Source organism: Trachemys scripta, chromosome 1 (assembly GCF_013100865.1).
Source record: "Trachemys scripta elegans isolate TJP31775 chromosome 1, CAS_Tse_1.0, whole genome shotgun sequence".
NCBI classification, from domain to species: domain Eukaryota; kingdom Metazoa; phylum Chordata; order Testudines; family Emydidae; genus Trachemys; species Trachemys scripta.
The window spans coordinates 130,592,011-130,613,929 of record NC_048298.1 but is presented as its reverse complement, the minus strand read 5'-3'; the positions used below and the strand labels follow the sequence as shown (position 1 = coordinate 130,613,929).

The 21,919-nt window shown below is 42.5% G+C and overlaps 1 protein-coding gene across 1 annotated transcript in view; it reads right to left on the bottom strand.

Annotated features, from left to right (window-relative positions):
* Positions 1-1,641: 1,641 nt before the first annotated feature.
* The window catches only part of DYRK4 (dual specificity tyrosine phosphorylation regulated kinase 4), a 22,596-nt gene continuing 2,318 nt past the window's right edge, over positions 1,642-21,919 (bottom strand). The window contains exons 3-12 of the mRNA XM_034760489.1: positions 19,953-20,094; positions 16,286-16,449; positions 15,731-15,867; positions 13,309-13,449; positions 9,429-9,567; positions 8,635-8,716; positions 6,200-6,372; positions 4,760-4,820; positions 3,007-3,136; positions 1,642-1,795 (exon numbers count right to left, since the gene is read on the bottom strand). Of these exons, the coding sequence (XP_034616380.1) occupies positions 1,642-1,795; positions 3,007-3,136; positions 4,760-4,820; positions 6,200-6,372; positions 8,635-8,716; positions 9,429-9,567; positions 13,309-13,449; positions 15,731-15,867; positions 16,286-16,449; positions 19,953-20,094 (1,323 nt within the window). The remainder of the gene's footprint in view (positions 1,796-3,006; positions 3,137-4,759; positions 4,821-6,199; positions 6,373-8,634; positions 8,717-9,428; positions 9,568-13,308; positions 13,450-15,730; positions 15,868-16,285; positions 16,450-19,952; positions 20,095-21,919) is intronic.

Here is a 21,919-nt window from a genome sequence, read left to right as displayed (position 1 = left end):
CCCCTCCCGGGCTCCAGCTGCGCTGGGGAAGCGCCGGCTGGGGGCGCAGGGTCTGGGGGCTGCCCGGCAAACCCTGAAGCCGGTAGCGCTGGGGCAGCCCTTTCCCCATGGCTGGGAGTGGGAGGGAGGAGGGGGTGGAGTTAGGGTGGGGAAGGGGCGGAATTGGGGCGGGGCTAGGGGTGGGGAAATGGGCGGGGCCAGGGCCCGTGGAGGGTCCTCTTTTTTTATTTATGAGATATGGTAACCCTAGGTAATGACTACTAAAAAGGCAGTCTTCATTGACACGTGGTATAGGGAACAGGTTGCTAAGGTCTCAAAAAGGGTTCCTATTAACCCTGTTAATACTATACTGAGGTTCCAAGAGGGAGGAGGCTACTGAACTGTGAGGAAAACATGAGTTAGGCCCTTAAGGAATCTTGCCACTGTAGGGTAAGAAAAACGTGTGGCTCTGGATAAGAGGATAATGTGCAGATTTCGCTGTTAGACAGACCCTTATGGAACTAAAAGAACGTCCAGATGGTTCCAGGGTTAGTAAGTTGTCAAGGGTGTTGTCCAGGGAGACAGCTGGTGCTGAGGTGTCCAAATAGAAAATCTCTTTCAATTAGCTTTATAAATTATTGTGGTTGAGGCTTTTCTGCTTTGAAGCAGAATGTTCTGAGCTTCTGTTGAACAGCGTCTTTTGGTGGACGTCAACCAACCAGCATCCAGGCTGTCAGGTGTAATGACAGGGGAGGGAGGAGGGAAGAGCAGGGGAGGGAGGAGGGAGGAGCAGGAGTTGAGTCTCTACTATGTCCCAGTGGAGAAGAAGAAAAGGAATACAACTCCTTAAGTGGGGGGTGGATTCCCCACTTTTGGGTGTGTCAGGGTGCTCCTGCATCCTCTGTACATGGGTAGGGGAAGTAGATGGCACAGATGTATCAACAGCTGAATGCTGTACTGTGATCTGGGTGACCAAAGGACTAGTTAGCACTGCTGATGTTGTACAAGCCAACAAGAGGGATACTGATACCTAGCCCACAGACAGGGCACTCAGTGCCAAATAGGCCAAAGTAGCCATAAGGGACAGGACCAAAGGGCTGGGTGCCAATGTGCTGGATACAGAGCTTGCCGAGGAGCCCCTGACGGAGGAAGGATTTAGCCTGTACTGCAGGCACTCTTTTCATAGCTGGTACTAAGGTGGCAGAGACACCCGTTGAAGGCTGCTATTCTGCTGCAGAACTAGAGACAAGACTAATACATGTCGACTTGTGTCTCAGTTCTGAGGGTCCCAGAGAGGGAGAGTTATGTTCCTTCCTACCCCTTTGTGAAGAAGTCAGCACGTGGACTGAAGCTGACTCCTGAGGTCTCTTATCGGGGGAGCCGTGTTAGTCCGTATCCACAAAAACAACAAGGAGACCGGTGGCACCTTAAAGACTAACGGATTTATTTGGGCACAAGCTTTCGTGGGTAAAACCCACTTCTTCAGATGCAACCACTGAAGAAGTGGTTTTTTTACCCACAAAAGCTTGTGCCCAAATAAATCTGTTAGTCTTGAAGGTGCCACCGGTCTCCTTGTTGTTTTTGAGGTATCTTAGACATTTCTGCCCTGGAGCTTGAGATGAATCACAGTTCATTGGGGCACTAGCTGAGAGGGACTGAGCCTTAGTTACAACTTTCTCTGTATCTGACAAGGCTTTCATGGAGACCTCCAGATGAAATAGCTTTAGGCATGCGCGGTGCATCACTAGCCTTCTCAGTCCATTTGGAAAAAGAGCAGCAAGTGGAGCACTGGTCAAAGATATGCCTTTGCGTTTGCCTAACCGAAAAAAAAAAAAAAAGCACTTAACGATCTCCGGAGGGGCATGTCTTAAACCCCAGGGATTTAGCTTCCATAACAGTGGAAGTTCTGGTAGTGGGGGGAGAGAAGCATAGACTCAGTCTCAGATCTTACTATCTATGAAAAGTTTGTAAAAAGTTTCTTTAAAAGCCAAGGGGCAAAGTAAAAGTTAACTAACTACCTAACACTATGCTAACTAACCACTAACAAGAACAGAGTCACAGAGAAGCCAGAGGACACTGCAGGGGTTCCAACTCACTCTCACTGATGGTAAGAAGGAACTGAAGAATGGTTGGGTTGGGACTATTCCATCCTTTATGGGGTGGGAGAGGCACAAGGATTTCTAGTGTGCAGGCTTGTCCCCAACAGACAGTGCTGGCCAAAAGAATCCAGTTTTGCAGACATAAAGCCCATGCCCAACAAGAGTGGGATCTATGTGGACAAATAGTCAAAGAAGAACCAAGTCTTTTACATCACGGCACATTCTCTGCTGGCCCCTTCCAGGGCACACCATAGACGTGGTAATCCAGAACCACAAATCAATGCCCAAAGTCACTCCCATTGAAGTGAATGGAAAGACTCCCATTTGCTGCAATGGGACTTGGATTGTTATAATCGTTGTTGAATACAGGACCGGCACATGCCTTTTCAAGGGGTGGCACTCCGACCTTTTTTTTTTTTTTTTGCTTGGGGTGGCAACCTGGAGCCAGCCTTGGTTGAATACAAAATTGAGTGTTGTTCTAGGGAGGTGTACAGTGTGATTCCGCTCTGACACCACCCATGTTACCTGCATGAAACTTTACCTTAAATCAGATTGATGTGGTTAATTACTGGGCTTTTATAAGTGAAGAAGGATGCTTTTAGGGTTGTCACTGGATTCAGAAGCAGGAGATCTGGGTTTTATTTCTGGCTCTGCCACAGACTTCCTCTGTGACCTTGGGGAAATCACTTAAATCTCTGTGTGTGTCCGTTTCCCCTTCTGTAAGCTGTGCATAACACTTTTTTTTTGTTGTGAGACTAAAGTTCATTAATGTTTGTGAGGCACTCAAATGCTACAAGGATGGGCCTATAAAATAAACATTGGTGAAAAAACTGAGATACAAAAATCTTTAAAGCCCTAAGAGAAATAAAGCAGGGACTTAAAGTCAAACAAGTCTGCAGAAAATAAAAAGAAGTGAAAAGTAACTTACATTAGGCAGCCTCTCAGAAAATCCAGGAAAGAAGCATCATGGGTTTTTAATACCATACTTAGATCTTTGGAGTCTGGGTGTCTTTTTTTCCCCCTGCTGTTTGTTATAGTTCTAGGAAAACCTCTGGAATCTTTAAAAACAAAATATGCTTTTAAGTCATGTAAATATTTTGCACAGTAACAGTTTAGCCGTAGTCACGATGTTGCCCTTCAGTAGTGTGAACTTTATAGAGTCCTACAAGGAGATTTAAATCCATAAGGAAAATGACTTGTACTTACATAACTTTCATCCAAAAGGAACCCAAAGTTCTTCACAAACTTACACCCAAGAAATACCTTTACCTACCACTGACCTGCATCTACTTCAGGGGAAACATGACAACTGTTTAACAACACAGAAATGCACTACACAGCTGCTTAGGACAGGAAGTGAGGAATGCCATGTCCCATTGAATCGTAGGTAGGTTGAACATAATTACCCAGTTGGTATTTAGCTAGAACACAATGAGCCCTACTCAGGGCCAGGCCTGTGAGGTGGCACTGAGAATTCTCTCTTTTTCAGGTGCTTGGCTGGTTGGTTCTTGCTCATATGCTCAGGGTTGAGCACAATAGGTCGGGATGGGAAGGAATTTTCTTGCAGGTCAGATTGGCGGGGACCCTGGGGGGTTTCTGCTTCCTCTGCAGCATGCAGGTACAGGTCACTTGCCAAGATTATCTCGGTATATCTCCCTTAATAATTTCCTTCTCATTGCAGGGATCTTGGTCCCTCCTAGTCTCTGCCTGTGGCACATAAGTCTATTTTCCTGAGGGCTGTAATTCTTTGGTCTCATTTTGGTTGTTTGGTTTAACATGCAGGTGCTGGTGACCTGTGATACACAGGAGGCCATACTAGATGATCTGGTGGTCTCTTCTGGCCTTAAACTCTGACTCCTTATTTAGGGTAAAACCTTTATTGAAGTCAGTAGGAGAAAGGTGTGAATAAGAAGTCCTGAACAGGGTCTTATGAGAGGAATGAAATGAGTTTTCCCATGTTACATCGATCCCATCAGTACATGGCTTCATAGGCGCCGACTTCCCTGCTTTCCCCTGGATGCTCGACTCCCCTCCTCCGCCCGCACCCAACCCCACTCCCACTCCACCCCTTCCATGAGGCCCTGCCCTACCCCGCTCCCATCCCAACCTTTCCCCAAAGTCCCCGCCCCAACTCCATTCCCTCCCTGCCCCATCCCAATCCTTTCCCCAAATCCCCACCCCAGTCCCGCCTCTTCCCTGCCTCCTCCCCTGAGTGCGCCACATTCCCGTTCCTCCTCCCCCCGCCCCACCTCCCGGAGCTTGTTGTTTTCTCATTGGTAAAACCATGAAAGGAGGCAACACCACTTAGGAAACAAATCTGTATTAAATGCACTTTACTAGAACTGATTATACTTTCATCCTGAAAAATATGCAGAGTAAACTGATAACACAGCACAGCATTCAACTGGTATAATTTCAGATCGCTCTGCTAGAGGGATTACTCACACAGCGGGGCAAGCCATGTATAGGCGCCGACTCAGTGGGTGCTCCAGGTCTGTAGCACCCATGGGGAAAAACTAGTGGGTGCTCTGCACCCACTGGCAGCCAAGCTCCCCTCACCCCCACCCCTCCCCTAAGCGCGCCGCGTCCCCACTCCTCTGCCTACCTCCCAGCATTTCTCAGCCGCCCGCCAGACAGCTGTGGAAGTGATACAATAAAGAAAGACAATCACAGGCGCTTACCAAAGAATGTTCGTCTTCTTGATGCAGTCTGAATAAAATCAGCTGGCGGAAGACCCAATATCTTCAAGACAGAAAATTATTATCAGGAGTTATTCACTATTTCTTCAACATCTCTAACAGCCTTGGCTAAAGATGGATGTGCTGTTCCTCTTATTTACATGTGGCAATTGACAATAAAATGTTTCAGAGGGGTAGCCGTGTTAGTCTGTATCTATAAAAACAACGAGGAGTCCGATGGCACCTTAAACACTAACAGATTTATTTGGGCATAAGCTTTTGTGGGTAAAAAACCCACTTCTTCAGATGCATGGAGTGAAATGTCTACAACTCTCTCTAACCCACCCTCATTTTTAATGTGCCGCTCACTGTAATACAGTGTCTAAGGTCCATATACAGAACCAAGGGATCCATTATAATTGGTTGAAAATGGACTTCACACTCTCCATTTTAAGCTGTCTTCTCACAGGAGATAAATTTTGGTGGTTGTCGTCTTCCATAAACAATGCTGCCAGGCTAGCTTGCTCTGTTATTAATGGAGGTCTTACTTAAACAGATTTGTTTTCACAGATGGGCTCATTCTGATCTGACTAATAGCATCTACAACATCTACGGCCCTCTGTTGAGACAGCTCTTTCCCCAGCCCTGGAAGTTTCCCCCGGGGACTCTGAAGAACAGCACTACTGTTGATTGACGTAGATGCTGTGGGAGACTGCAGAGAGGGACAGTACAGCAGCTTTGCACCTGCTAATTCAGGGCTTGCCCTGGGTTGGAAATCAGACAGGGAGCTAGCACAGGATGCTGGGCAGCAAAGTGATATGCTCTCATTAGTCAGACTTGCCTAGGAGACTGATTGCAACACATTGTACCCGACATAACTTTTGCATCGTTTTCACAGTTGGCCCCAGGTACGTTACATGGCAGTGCAAACAAAAACAACAAATGTATTAGGGAAAGGAGAAAAATTAAAATATTGCTTTGCTTCTCCCTTAGACTCAAACATACTTCTTTGATCAGAACCGCTCCCTACAATTCTAATCAGATTACAATGTGCTCACCATAAAGACAGAAACAGTGCAGTGACTGAACAAACCAACAATGTTCACCACAGGGAGCTGGTTTGCCACACAAAGAGGAGGCAGCATCTTCACATTCTGCCTCTTCCTTCTCACTGGGCCCCCTGGCTGTGATAAGCTTCCCTCTCACAGCCAGCCCAGCTTCAAAAAATATTTGAGTCTATTCATGTGTCATTCTGTTGCTGGGAGTGCAGTTTAGCAAACTGCAGCTAACCTGTCATTCGAAAACTCATGTCAATGAACCCCTGTGGAAGGAACTGTTCAAACAATTCATCAAATTACAAAATGCTTTGTTTCTAAAACATGCATGTAAGGGATGGAGGAAACAGCACCTTGATGTCATGACTAAAAATATCCCAGACGCTACCTCCATGATGCAGGCAAGTTGCTCTACTTCATTCTCTCCGGGAAAAAGGGGATAGCCTGTGTAAAGTTCAGCCATGATGCATCCCAGGCTCCACATATCAATAGGAGTAGCATACGGGTGACCAAGAATCACTTCGGGGGAGCGATAAAATCGGCTCTGAACATACGTATACACTGCATTAGGAAAGAAAATGGGACACTAAGGAACATAGTGTTGTCAGGGCAGCAATTCACATTAGAGAACCATAGACCTTAGAAAAGACAAATACCTATTATTTCCCTGATAAGCCAGAGAGGGATTGTTCCTTAGTACATGTTTCTAATACTTCATCCAATTCCATTTTAAATTGCATGTGATGGGTCTTTCCCCACATCTTTTGGGAACTATTTCACAGAGCAATAGATCTTGCTCTTAGGAAATGTTTCCTGATTATTATTCAGCCAAATATCCTTAGTTCATTCCCTTACATGTAATTATACCCCTTGAACCAGCCCAAACAATTCTTCCCCCTCTATAGGCCCCAGTCCTGCAATGGGATTTTCCAGCACAACGCACTCCACACCTTCAGAGACCTATTTGGCGAAATTCTGGCCTCACTGAAGTCAATGGCAAAACTCGCGTTGATTTCAATAGGGTCGGAATTTCATCCAGTGTCTTAATTGGGACTCTACACATGCAGGGACCTGGGCCAGCAGGTCACATCCCAGGATTGGGACCATAGTGAGTAAACTAACCCCTCTTAATTGGTATTCAGCCCAATTAAATATAATGATGGTACATTACCTCTGTCACTTTTCCCTCCTACATCAATTCCACTAGCCTGTTGGACCCTTTTATTTATTCGTTTGCTCTTTTAACTCCCTCCTGTTCAACAGCTTTCTGGGAGCAAGCTGCTCCGCAACACAAGCAGTATTTTTGGGGCAATTTCTCCAGAAGTGCATAGGAAGGGACGACACATGGCATGTTGCTCTGTATGCTTGGCCAATATCGCACTGTTGGGGTTTTGTTGTTGTGCCATATCTTACTACGAACGAATATCTAACTTTGTCTTCTACTACCTGCCCTTAGGTATCTTTCAGTTACTGCTTCCCAGGCATCTAAAAAAACCTCTTATTTAAGCTAACAGGAGATGAATCATGCTCCACATTACTTCCATTGAATTTCTGTTTCAAATTATTCTTCTCCAGATACATTCCAGGGTGAATCTCTTATTATCTTGTACCCAAACACTGGAAAGCCTAAAATGATTAACCTCCCTTTCAAAAGCAGATTGTATAAATCTAACTGATTTAAACACAACATTAGAACATAAGAATGGCCCTACTGAGTCAGACCAAAGGTCCATCTAGCCCAGTATCCTGTCTTCTGACAGTGGCCAGTGCCAGGTGCCCCAGAGAGAATGAACAGAACAGGTAATTATCAAGTGATCCATCCCCTGTCGCTCATTCCCAGCTTCTGGCAAACAGAGACTAGGGACACCATCCCTGCCCACCCGGGCTAATAGCCACTGATGGACCTATCCTCCATGAATTTATCTAATTCTTTTTTGAACCCTGTTATGGTCTTAGCCTTCACAACATCCTCTGGCAAGGAGTTCCACAGGTTGACTGTGCGTTGTGTGAAATCTAGAGAAATTCCAAAATCTAGAGCAGGGTGCTTGGCTGAATTCGTATATATTGTCTGAGTGGAGAAACATGTTTAATGGGAGAAAGAGAAGAACATAGAACATGATTTGTTTTTTCCATGCTTAGTGAAAATGTTGTATAGATGTCTCCCATTTAACGAGTGCTACAGCCTTCCCCTCATTTATTTCCCTCTTGAATGACATGTTTATTCTTAGTGTTGTGAGTTCTTTGTCATCAATTCAACTATAAGACACATTTTATGTTTAATTTCTTGTTTATTGGTTTTGTTTGGTTTATTCGCTGTAGATTCTGTTTAAACCTTATCAAGAAAAAATGTTTTAAAAATCTCTTTAAAATGGCTGTATAATCTCCAGTGCCCCTGGATGTTTTCATTTTACCGCAACTCAGGGAAAGGATACTTTTAGTTCAAAAATGCATGAATTGTAACTTAACTAATTAATAAAAAAGGATCTCGGTCTGATCCTGTCAACCCCCACTGAAGAGAGTAAGTTTTATTTAAGTTCGTGGGGCTATTCACTTGGATCCATTTCAACTCCCTACACCTGCTAAGAGCAATTTCTATATCATCATCAATCATCATCATCATTAAAGGTGGTAGATCAGTCTCAGCAGTGTGGGGGAAAGTGCTGGTAGGTGACACAAGGAGAACCTCATTGGCTTACTAGTTCAATAGATGCAAATGATGGGCATGTGTCATTGTATTAGCTCAATGCAAAAACATTTTTTCCAGTTTTTAAAAATTAATAAATCTAATTAAGAAAATTACATCAACTTGACTTTTCTGCAAACCTCTTTGGTGTTCATAGCAGCTTGATCCAAAGTCAATAACTTTGACTGAATTTTGACCTTTGTGGTATAGCAATATGTTCTCCTAAAGAGGAAAAATAAAAAGGGGGAAAGACAATAACACCCCAGTAGGTTAGTGAACTCTTTGGTAAAAGTAATGTATAATATGATGAGGTTATGCTTAACTCTGTAATAGTTATATAAATCACTTTATCTTGCCTGTTCATACACTTTACTGATACTGGAGGGCAATCATGCCCAATTATTTGAAATAAAGCAAAACTCCAAATGAAAGTTATGAGAGAGACAGAATAAGAGGAGGAAATAGGGACCCCCTTGGGGCCAGGGGCCCTGTGCTTCTAGGGTCTACAGTTCTGGGGCAACCCCACCATTTCAAGGCTTCCAGGTTCTCTGCCATGAAGCTGGGAGTCCCAAAGTCCCAGAAACCCCCTCTCTAACAGGAGCCTGGAAGCCCTGAGAACCCTGGCTCAAGCCAAGGCTCTCAGGGTTTTCAGGGTCCCTGCTGCAGAGCTGGGATCCTGGACCAGCCACCCTGAGTACAAACCTACCCAGACTCTGTGAGTATGTACTCAGCACTGCTACACTACTATTTTTAGCGAGCTGGCATGAGTATGGGAACTACTTGAACTGGGAATAACACCCCTTAGAGGAATCATAGGTTCTACCTATCACTGTTGAGTATTAAAGATCCTTTCAGAAGTTCTCTATCCATGAAAGATAGGATGCACCTTACAAGAACTCTACAAAGTGGCTTATAATGAGATGACAGTACTCACAGGTTTCAAGTCACAGTGGATAATTTTTTCCCGGTAGAGCATTTGTAAACATCTCAGCACACACTGAGTGAATCGTCGAATCAAAGACAAACTAAAACCTTGGAACTTGTTCTTTTTGATCAGCTGATACAAATTTATTCTGTGGGATGAGAGACAGAGAGACCAGGGCACTTTGGGTTTATGGTGTGAATAGTTTAAAGCACATTAGAAAGCCTCTTGTTTTTTTCCTATATGAGAGAAAGGAATCACCCAGAATAAAACAACATGTATGTTTTCCTTCTTAGGAATGTTATATTGCATATAATCCTCCAGATCTAATGGATAAGTAATGTCAATGGGACACATTAATTTATTGAACCAGGTGTCACAAATCCATTGCTTTTCACCATGAAGAATAGCATTCTCATTGGGGGAATAAGAGATAGAAAGGTTTGGTCCAGATCCCATTCTTTTTAATTGACCTTTGACTTGGCACCTTCCATAAATTCCTTTGTATCTCAGTGCCTGTGGTCAGACGCTCAAGGGAAATCATCCTTGATAAAATACCTGTATAGATTCTATTGCTCTTACACTGTCCTCATCACTGTAGTATGAGCACCTTTCAATAGAGCATTAAGTGACATGACTAACTTCTGTCATGTGTGGTTTGATGGGAACGGGAAGGGCAAAATAAGTAAACAAACATAAGTCCAAAAAAGAGACTTCCCTTACTAGCTGTTTCCTTCAACCTTCCTCAGCAAGGCAAGGTCACCACCAGGCAATGCCATGACCAGAACGAAGGTGGGAAGTGCAATGGTACTGCTGCAGTAGGGCTGATAATAAGAATTAGGATGATGCTGTTCACTAGAGCACTGAAAAGCTCAGCAATGTCAATGTACATTGGGTCATGCGGGTAAACCTTTCTCCCATTTCACTTTGCACAGGTTTGTACTTGCGTGAGTTTCACTTTGAGTTATGGGTTTATAAAACTCAAAGCAGCTCTTACCTCAAAATGCCATGGTTTGCTTTTGGGACAAAACACCAAATTCTCCATTTCCTCCTGAAATCACAAATTGCTCCAGTGTTGCTGGAAGCTCAACTCAGGTTTACTCAAAACATTGCCCATGAACTTGGGCCAGCTTTCAGGTTTGCAATGAAATTTGTTTTACCTGGTTGCAGTTTTGCACTGCCTTCATTTCTAGATATCTACAATGATGGCCTCCCATTATCATAGTATCTGAGCACCTCACAATCTCAAATTTATCCCCACAACACCACCAAGGGAAGCACTATTATCTCCATTTTACAAATGGGAATTCAGGTACCGAGAGGCAAAGTGACTTGCCCAAGGTCACAGAGGAACTCTGTAGCAGAGCAGGAAATTGAACCCAGATGTCCTAAGTCCCACTAGTGCACTAACCACTGGATTACCCCTCTTTTCTATAAAAGTGCCTTTCAGTGGAGGACCCCTAACTACTTTACCAATGATAAAGCAACATTCTTCTGAGGCAGGTAACCATGATTATAATTACTATTTCACAGTTTGGGAAACTGAGGCATAGGAGTAGGAGAAGGGCCTGGCAATGAACTAAAATGACAACCTTGCTGGTAGGTGTCAAAGGTTTACTAACAGCATGTGAATTTTGTAGAACGTTGAGACACAATTTTCAGAATAACTGATAGATCTTGGGTTTAGATTCTTCCCTGTATGCCGGAAACACATTGATGTGGTGTGTGTGGAGGGGCTGTGTTGCCATTGGCTGAGTTAGGCAAATTTCTTCTTAGGGGCTGTGGGCCATAGTAGTAGCTCCATCACTCTTGGAGACGGTGAAGCATGCTTCCTGCTATGCATCTGACCAGCTGTGCTGGGGACACTGCTATTGCCCTGCCCTCACCCAGCTTGCTTTCAGACAGCTGGGACCTATACAGGCACTAGCAGGGAGATGATGCTATGCTCCCCAATGGAATTCTGACCAGTTACTGAGCCTAGGTGCAAGACTGTGTATGTAGGTGGAAGAAATTTTCACCTCCCTTTCTTGTACGTCCACACAAGGCATGGGCAGAGTCTGACCATTAGAAAACAAAATAGCTAGTACATGCTGTTTTCATTCTGTGGGAAACAACATTCATCAATCCAGTTATTGTTTTACTAATAATTTAAATTACCATTGGACCGATAAGGCAAAAATATGCTTTTATGTTATGGACAGAGGTTCCAGGTCTCTTTTAAGGGGGGTGAACGTGCTGGATAGCCAGAAGCTGTTTTCCTCTCCGTTTCCCACAGTGACTTTCTGAGATCCCAGGCTTCTGCCTTTATTGGACCCAAGAGGCCTTTGATTGCATCCTGTTAATCAGCACACGTGTCAGAGTTCACATTGTCACAGGTATCCGTAGGAGCTGGGTGTGACACTGAGTTTAGGTCAGAGTCAGGGATTAAATCTTCTAATAATTTGCTGGCTCTTCAGGATGCAGAGCACCCTAGAATGAAGGGAAGAGAAGCCTGCCACGTCTGTACACAAGCGGGGGAGGGATTTTTTTAGAAAACAGAAAACAATGGCTTGAACTCCCATTTGACATTTGATTACAAGAAACGTGAAGAATAAAAATGTCCATGATTTCTCCAAACTTCCTCCTATAAAGTACATTCCCAAAACAATAACAATTGTTGTATTTTTAACGTCTGATGTACAGTATCTTTAAAAACAGCTGAAATAATGGAATAATCATTTTAAAACACACCTCACATTCCTGATATTGGTTATCATGTTTGTCAGACAATAGATGCAATTATAAAGGTCAAGTTCACTTGCTGGTTCCTGTATTTTTCTATCAACTCCACCTGGTTACTATTGAGGGAATCATCTGTTTTTTTTCAGCTCGGTATCCTGTGGGAGTCTGTCACGGCTTGTTTTCCTTTGCTAACAATTGCAACGCTGTGCACTATTTATATAACATTAGATTGAATATTAGGACAAACCTAAACTATATGTTCTTTATCAGGAGTTTTCAAGGGGAACAAAAGAGGGCAGATCAGCATAACAAACTCTAAAGTTCACCAACCCCTACATTCACTTTTTAATTTTTTTTTCCATTTCATTCCATCAGCTAAAGAAATGTAACATGCAGAGAACAAAAATTATGCACCAGATTGTCCCTGGTTCTAATAAGGGTGCACATGGTGTGTGTGCATGTGTGTGGTGGGGGAACTCTAATAAGGAGCCTTTTCCAATCTACCCGTGAGCACCAAGATCTAAGGTCAATCCCAGGCTCTGTGCTGAGAGATTGCTTCTTCTTTGCACCACTCAGGGATGCAAATTGCCCCCAAAAAGGCTGGGGAGGGGCCTCAGCACATCTTATTGGATGGTGCATCAGGTATGCTCCCTCTATGCTTTGGGGAGCTAGGGGAAGGATTGTGCCTCTTGGGACAAGGAAATATCCCTCTCAGGGCTGTTGATAAATATCATAATCTGGCCCTATAACTAAACAGATCAGCTGTGTCCTTTCTACATTCTCAGGCCATTTTTCTCTACTTTGTTCCCCATCCTTTTTCGAGGGCTCTTGATATTGGGCAGGGAGGGGAAATGATGTGCAAATTAACACAGGTGTCTGTAAACTAAACACTACATGGTGTGAACCAGAAAAAAACCAACCGACCAACTCAAAAATGGGGTTGCCAATTTTGGTTGGATGTATTCTTGGAGATTTCATCACATGACATAATCTTTAATTAAAGATTAATCTTTAATTCCTGGAGACTCCAGGACAACCCTGGAAGGTTGGCAACTCTACTCAAAAACACTAAAAAGAAAGAAAATAACAGACAAGTTATCTTCATAACATGTATGGGTCTGCGATCCTATATAATTTGGCCATGATATATGTAGAAGAATATATGCCTTACCCTAGCAGTTCAAAAGAAATGCAGAAGTGATTGCGAAAGTAAAAGCATTCCTTCATATGGACAACATTGTGAGTATTGTCTTTGTCCCTCTTCCGAAGAGCATCGAGAATCTTCACTTCTACCAAAGCCTGATTGTGAAATCTACATGCATAGGACAAAGTCACATGATATGGCAAGGACCTGATTAAATTAATCTCATTGTAAATGGAATACTACAACCAACATGATCTTGCTACAGATACAAAACAAATAGCTCTCACTAAAGAATCAGTAGTGACCGGTAATTACCACGCAATGGAATCTGAGCTACAAGAGTTATTTCCTAGTCTAAGTAAAGAGAAATACTGTGTGGTAATTATTGGCAAATGCTGACTTCATAATGCTAACCACTATCTATTCTGGTTATTTTGAACCTGGCTGGCAAAATAATTGAATGAAAAAATGTTTCAAACAATACATGTTTGAGCATCTAGGGTTTAATCCTGGCCCCAGTGAAGTCAACGGGAGTCTTTCCATTTACTTTAACAGAGCCAAGATTTCACCCCAAGAGTAGAAAGGTCTTCAGTTTTCTACAGTATCTGTACAAGAGGCTCACAGAAGCAAGAAGAAAGCATGCAATGAAAGGGCCTAATTAATCTCCTGCTTAAGATAATTGCACAACTCCCATTGACTCCAATGCTGCTGGATCAGGCCCAAAGAATTTTAGTAGTAAAATTTCTCTGGGCCTGATCCAACAGCACTGCTTAGTAGAACAAGCCTGGCCATTAGTAAGAGGAGAAGAAAAATTGTAGGACTATACTGTAAAATTTCCTATGCCAGAGCCAGCTATTGGTCCTCCTAATGCTTTATGCCGTCTCCAGCAATAGGTCATTGCTGGATGCTTCATAGGACGGTGATGTCCCCCACCCTATTTTCTAACTATGCAACATTATATCATGTTGGAAGAGGGGGGAATTTCTCAGCCTCTGAAGATGCTCTGCTTTGCCCTCATTTAGGCATGGATATTCCCTGTACATTTTATACATTTCTGTATCAACAGCTAAACCTTTTAAAATCACGCTACACTGTTTGCCTGGATGATTTCCTGTGGCTCTTATTTCACCAAACTGACTCTATGTTGGGAAAATAAAGTGCTCCCTTTTTGTCAGTTTTAAACTTGCTACCTTTTGATTGTGCTCTCTTGTTCTTATGCTACGAGGAGGAATGAATAAAAGCACCATCCTGGTTTTCTGCCTATCATTTCTTTTATTAAATTTTCCTCCTCCTCTTCTTCTTCTTTTCTTCTTTTTCTTCTCCTTTCCAAAGTAAATAGTCCTAAGATTTTTAATCTCTTTTACAAATAAGCCTGCCATTCCTATGCTTTTTGCCATCTTTTTTGCACTTCTGGATTTTTCCAGAGTAAAAGGGCTAATCTACACTACAAAGGCTTTGCCAACACAGCTATACCAGTATAGCTATCCTGGCAGAGCCCCCAAGTGGAACTCAGCTTATACCGGCAAAAGGAGTTATTTTGTTGGTATAGTTAAACTTCCTACCCAGATGACATAAACTACACTGGCCAAAGGACTCTTTTGCTGGTAGAGCTAAATCTACATTGGGGCGGGGGAGGGTTTGCCAGCATTACCAAGTCGGTCAGGGTTGTGTTTCTTTAACACCGCTGACTGACATAGCTATGCCGACAAAACCTTGTAGTGTAATCCTGGTTTAAGGGTTTGTGTACCGGGGGGAAAAAAGCCTAGAATAGTTAATGCGGAACAGCTATCCTGCACTAGTTCCTTGTGTGGACACTCTTCTTCCACACTAAAAGCGCCGATGTGTGGTTTAGGTTAATCTACTTCGAAGTAGATTAAGATAAACTGCAAAAAGGCCTTCTTAGTGCAGAATAAGAATTTTCACATGGGGATGTGGTGCGGAATAGCTATTGTGCTTTAAATTCACAACCTAACCCTTTCACACTAACTTCCCCCATATAAACAAGCCCTAAGCATTGGATAACTCTATAACAAAGCTATTTGGAAGCCCAATATTGGAATAAAATGCAGTTTTGCAAGTCAGGATAGAAGTGAATTGGCAGAGTTATGAAGTGGGGGGAATATAACTGGAATTGTGGGGGATGCAGTCAGTCAGAAATGAGGTGCATTGGCCGAGCTACATGCAGGGAGCTTGCACCACTCTTGCCCACATCATGCCTGATTCTGCCAAGACATAGCATCCTTCCAATTTTATTGCCAACAAACACATGCACAATTTTTAAAAGTATTTATAAAAATGGAATAAGCAAGCATCCTTTTTCTTATAGCATATACAGATCATTACTTGTAAATTATCCCTAATAAAAGCAGGGGATGATTATTCTCATGAATAGAAAAGTAACAGCCTATCAAACACATCTTTAACCTCTTGAAGTCATGCCATGCTATACCTTTTCTTGTTCCTTATTATTTTCACTGCCACTAGTTCATTGGTTTTATGATCCAAACATTTTGCTACTTGTCCAAACGACCCTTTCCCAATGACCTCTAGCACTTCATAGCGGTATGCGATATGGTCATGTAGGACCTGTAGTAGACAAGGAAACAAAATGCAAGCTTCTGGTGCCGGCACAAATTCAAGATTCATGTTCTAGAGTGGTGTTTATGTCTGTGAATTCACTGCTCATGAAAGGTGCTGGACTGGCAAAACCTGAAGTCTTATGCCCACAGGACAAGTTGAGAGAGGCCACAGAAGTGCACTAGCAGAAGTGGCACAAGCCCTCAACTAATGCACCTTGTGTCAAGGGAAGGTGGGTCTCCATTCAGAGCTTCTCTTTTGAGATTCAAACAGGTTGTCAATAGTGATGGGTTTGCAATATGGACATTTAACTGCTAGCAAGTCATCTTAGACCTTCATTTATCTCATATAGACCAGCTAGCAGTGGACAAATAGTCACTGCAAATATTGTTGCTCAGAATACAAGTAGCATGATTTTCCTTCTTACCTTTATGTAAGTGCCATGTTCGTCATCATAACAATTATTATTCTGTGTTTCAGGTAACCCTTCAATCTTTTTAGCTTCCAGCCCAAGAAACCACAGCTCTGCATAGTTGAGAATTTCTTCTTGCTCATAAACTGTTAACTGGTTTCTAAAATATTTCAAGGCTTCTAAATTGAAAAACAAAATCAACAATGAAAATGTGGAATACCTTGATCACGCAATTCAATTGTGATTCTTACAGTAAAAGTTTACTTTAAATGTAAAGTGATTAATTGTTTTTATTCTTCCCTATCAACTGTGTTCTTTTCCTGACTCTGTCTTGCTGTGTGACCCTTTTCAAATCATTTATTCTCTTAGAACCAGACTTCTAAAGACATTTAGGTGCCTGGTAGAATTGTCAAAAGAAACTACGTGCCTAACTCTCAATGGGAGTTAGGAGCCTAGATGCTTTTGAAAATCCCAGTAGGTGCTTATCTGATTCTTTAGGCACCTAAATATCTCCTTTAAAAATTGGGCCCTTAATGCTTTGGTTTGCTTACCTGTAAAATGGCTTTATGTACTTCCCATGAGTGAGGTTCAGCTAAGTAAAGTTTGCAAAGTATTTGTTGCTCCTTGGAAATAGGATGTTAAGTGCAAACTGCTAGATGTATTAATTAGAAAGAAGTTGTGCATAAGTTGAGGAAAGAAGTCAGCCCGATCCTCTGTATTTCTAAGCAAATTTCTTGATTACGCACTAGAGCCCCCATTCTCATGTCACATTGTGAGGTCACTGACGACATTTGCAGCTGGAGGATTAGTCTGCCTGGCCTGGAGCATGATGAGGCACTGTGCTCCACAGAAGGGCTCTATGGATTTAGCCCAGGTGCTCTGGGAAGTACCTAGGAGACCTGCTAATGCTTCTTCTTGGGTGGCCAAGGGAGGAAGAGAGCCGCAGCTGCCACTGCTGCCAGCCTGATCTTCCTCTTTGGCCTTAACTACTTAATCTGCACCCACAGTTAAGTAGGTAGAAGTTTGGTTAGTGTGATTGGTTCCCATTTTTGAACTGTGGGTACATTCAGTGTCTGAAATGCACCTGTGGGTGGAAAATGTGGGTGGCCAATGTGTGTCCACAGAGTGGCTGGTCTTTGGAAGTTTGTCTTCATTTGCACACTACTTATTTTATCTGTTGGGCTTTGATTTTTTGGTTTTAACTCATAATACCAGTAAAACACCCCCAATACAAATAAGTAAATAAATAATATCATGTAATATAAATGAAATTGATGTTTATCCAATAAACCCTGGAAAAACACCAGAAATGGTTACTTGTATCTAAGGGCTTGTCTATACAGAGCAGTAATGCGGACTACGGAGGTGTGATTTTTGAAGTGCACAAATGTGTTGAGCACTAATTAGTCGGTGTAGATCCTGCTGGTACACACTAAAGGTTCCCTAGGGCACTTTAACGAAGTACCGTTAGAAACAGTGCTCTGTTAAAGTGCATTAGGGAGCATTACAAAGATATTACTTATTGCAATATATACTACTGTAATGAGTAATGTAAATAATATACATTACTCATTACAGAATATAGAAAAAGAAAGTCCCAAAAGCCTTCTACATAAAACTCAAAAATTGGTAACAATAACTCCCTTCCCCCAAACAAAATGAATAAACCCTGAAAACCAGAAGCCCAGCGATCTGTTTTGTTGTAAAGAAGGTACTGTAATGCTGCTTTGTGTTCTGCTTTTAGCTTCTTTATTAAGGGTGGAAATTTCAAATCCACTCAGCAATGGCCTAACTCTACTCCCATGGAGATCAATGGTGTAACTTACACTGACTTCAGAGTGAGCAGAGCTAGGCCAAAGCTGAGCATTTTTGAAGATCCCAGCCTGAATTTCTAAAAAAAGCATCTTTCAGAGTTGTCCCTAGGCATATTTACAATAGCACATTGACTAAAGTCAGATGCTTTCACCTCCTAAAAATAGCTAAATGCATAGTCCAACAGTCTTCCATCCCTCAGGCAAAGGCCTCAGAAAACAAATGGATTTAGTCCTTATAATGGTTAAACCTAGCATCAGTCCTCTAGTGCTACAGAGGATCTCTGTTGAACTGTCAAACCAATGAGCTGTTTTAGCTGTCTTAATTTTGCCTCCATATTGGTCTGAAGCCAGCTTTATTAGTTTAAGTAAAATTCTCAGCAATTGAAGAGCCTGGAATTGTTCCTGTCACCCGAGTGTCACGCTGTGTCCTTGTGTCAAGTCAATTTTTTTTAAAAAGTTTACTTCAGCAAGTCCAAACTTAGGGAAAGCAGAAGGTTAAAGACTATAGCTTACCTACCCATTTCATTCAAAATCACTGGTACAAGTGCCTTTGAATAAAAGGGAATACGGGTTGATATTTTTCTGTTGATAACTGCACATGGAATTTTACTGTAAGGAGGGTGAGATTCTCCTTGAAAGAACAGGGCAATTTCAGTTCCAATGTCTTGTTTGTTTATGTTGTGCCATATATGACAGGCTTCCTGAACCTGAGGAAATCAGACTGTCAGAGCTGAGATCTGCCATGCATCTGAAGAAGTCCACGAAAGCTTATGCTCTAATAAATGTGTTAGTCTCTAAGGTGCTCAGAAGGGAGAATTTACTGTTAGTCATCATATACTGGACAGTTGTTGCTTATGACTATCTGTTTGTATATTTTAATGGATCCATCACCAGGCTATAATTATTGTCTAGTAGTATCTAGGCACTGTTTATATAACAGGGTTCAGCAGTGAGTTCAATTCAACGTGGGGATGTATTTGCTCTACCATGCCCTTATTTTTATTTAGTCACTGATGATTGATTTCCAGAGTAATATTGTCCTTCTGCTACTCTCTTGTTAGGGGAAATATTTTTGTAAAGAGCTGAAACTAGCAGCTACAGCCAAGTGAATTTTTTTTGGGGGGGGGCAAGGGGTTAAATAGTTTATTTGCCAAAACATGTATTTGTCACTCAAATGGAATTATTCACAGATTGGGGTAGAAGTCAGCGAATAATTTTAGCCAGATAAAAAATGTAAAAATGTGTTTTTTGAAAAAGTTGAAACTCTTTGTTTTGACATTTTCAAAATGAAACATTTTGACTTTTAATTTCAAATTGACATTTCACTTAGAAATCTGTTAAAAATAATCGTAAAGAGTAACAAATACCGGAAAAAATTATGAGGCCATGGGCACATACTCAGGGAGGCTAGACCGTCCTGCAGCTCATACTGCCAATTCTATTTTTAATGTGCTGGGTCAATGAGAGCAGTGCAAGTAAGTATGTCTTCTGAAGGTGGGAATCACATCCCCAGCTCCAAGTGTAGAGAGACCCTTAGTGACTTGCCTTCACACAACAAGGTCACACATCCTGGACAAGCCCTTGTCATGGTTTCTTTGCAGGGACTGGACTAGATGATGTGTTGAGGTCCCTTCCAGTCCTATGATTCTATGATCCTCGTCACTTATATATTTGCACTAGTCTATTTGTTCCACTTTTGTTTAATATCAACAGTTAAATTATATTTAAAACTCCTCTAATGCATCCCTTCCTCCATCCCCTCCCCAAGAAAGACATTTCAGTGAACTCTAACAGCAATTCACCTTCTTAGTGAGTGCTGTTTGTTACATCATTCTCTCTAGCATGCATTGTTTCTGCTCATATTGTACCTGGAGCTGTCAGAGGCAACTTGAGACTGGTGTTGGTTCCTTCTATTTCCGGCCTATTGGGCTGGACTCTGGTAGCACCTTCAGGCAGGTTTTCTGCAAGGTTAAATCGGGAAAAATGTGTCTGGCCTCGAGATCTGTTTTCCTGCCAAACAACAAAGATTTTCATTTTGCTTTCTTGTATTTTCACTCGTTTTCAGCTCATCCCTATCATTACAGAAAAACTGCTGCCTGTAGCCCACTCAGAAGTAAGCTCTGGAGGCTTTGGACTTTATTAGGGATTTTAAAGTTTAAAGTCAACTTGTGGAACTCTTTGTCAGAGGATGTTGTGAAGGCCAAGACTATAACAGGGTTCAAAAGAGAGCTAAATACATTCATGGAGGTTAGGTCCACCAATGGCTATTAGCCAGGACAGGCAGGGATGGTGTCCCTAACCTCTGTTTGCCAGAAGCTAGAATGGGTGGATCACTTGATGACTTCCTGTTCTGTTCATTCCCTCTGAGGCACCTGACATTGGCCACTGTCGGAAGACAGGATACTGGGTAAGATGGACCTTTGGTTTGACCCAGTATGGCCGTTCTTATATTCTCAAGTTAATTTAGGGCTGAAAAAAGGCCTGGAAGCTTTGGAGACTATAGTCCTCCATTTATCCACAGAACAGGTACAGCATGGGCAACAACAGTGGAAACTTCCCTTACAATGTGCCTTCGTTCTGACTTGGAGAGAGACACCTTTAAGGGAAAAGGGAGAATTCAGTTTCCATGTCTATTCAATACTTGGGGCTCAATTATCAGCTGGTGTGAACTGTCATAGCTCCATTGACTTCAATTAAGCTATGACAATTTACACAAGTTGAGGATCTGGCCCTGGTCTTTCTGCTGAGGAGGTTGACAAGATGATCTAAGCGATGTTTTCCATTTCTGACTTCTGTGATTCCAGGAGTCAAAGTGCGCCTCTTTACTTCTAAGCTTGAGCAAACGGGTTTAGAAAAAAACAAAACAAAAGAACAACCTCCAAACCTCCATCCTAACAGGGGCCCTGATTTACCAAAGCATTTAAACATGACTTGTATATTGCAAGTTTTACACTCCTGTGGAATTTCTAAGCCTTGCTTTAGGAAGTCGTCTAGCCTCTATGTATCTTCTTATAACAGGTTTCAGAGTAGCAGCCGTGTTAGTCTGTATCCGCAGAAAGAAGAACAGGAGTACTTGTGGCACCTTAGAGACTAACAAATTTATTAGAGCATAAGCCGAAGAAGTGGGCTGTAGTCCACGAAAGCTTATGCTCTAATAAATTTGTTAGTCTCTAAGGTGCCACAAGTACTCCTGTTCTTCTTCTTATAACAATGGCTTTTAAGTGTTTTCTTAAAACACAAGACAATCTCCCCAAACCCTTAGATTAGTAAATTAACCTGTTCACAGAAGATGCTAGGGAAGAGACTGGAAATTCTTAGAGTTGAAACTTAAGAACTGACTGCAATGGACTTGAGCATGTGTCTGTGCAGGAATGTTTGGCTGCATCAGGCTGCGAAATTTAACATTTTTGATAGTTCGAATCATTTCAGGTAAGCAGCCTCTCTACCCCATTCTGTATGCTGTTGTGAGCCCTAGAGCTCCACTCAACCCTTACGCAAACATTTCTAAACAGGTTATACAACCCATGGCAGGGTCTCAGTAAACCTCTACCTAACAAGCTGCTGTTTATAAAGCTTGCATTCTCCAGGCATTCCATGGCATCTCAGGCAAAATGCATTCTGGGGTAATTCTGATCCAGAAACATAGGAGCCAACTTCCTCTCTACCTGGGGGGGTGCTTGACCCCCCCCCACCTCTGCCCCAGGCCCTGCCCCCACTCCACACCTTCCCCCAAGTCCCCACCCCCACCCCCATCCCACCACTTCCTATCCTCACTCCGCCCCTGGCCTCACACCCACTTCACCCCTTTCCCCCAAACCACCCCCCATCCCGCCTC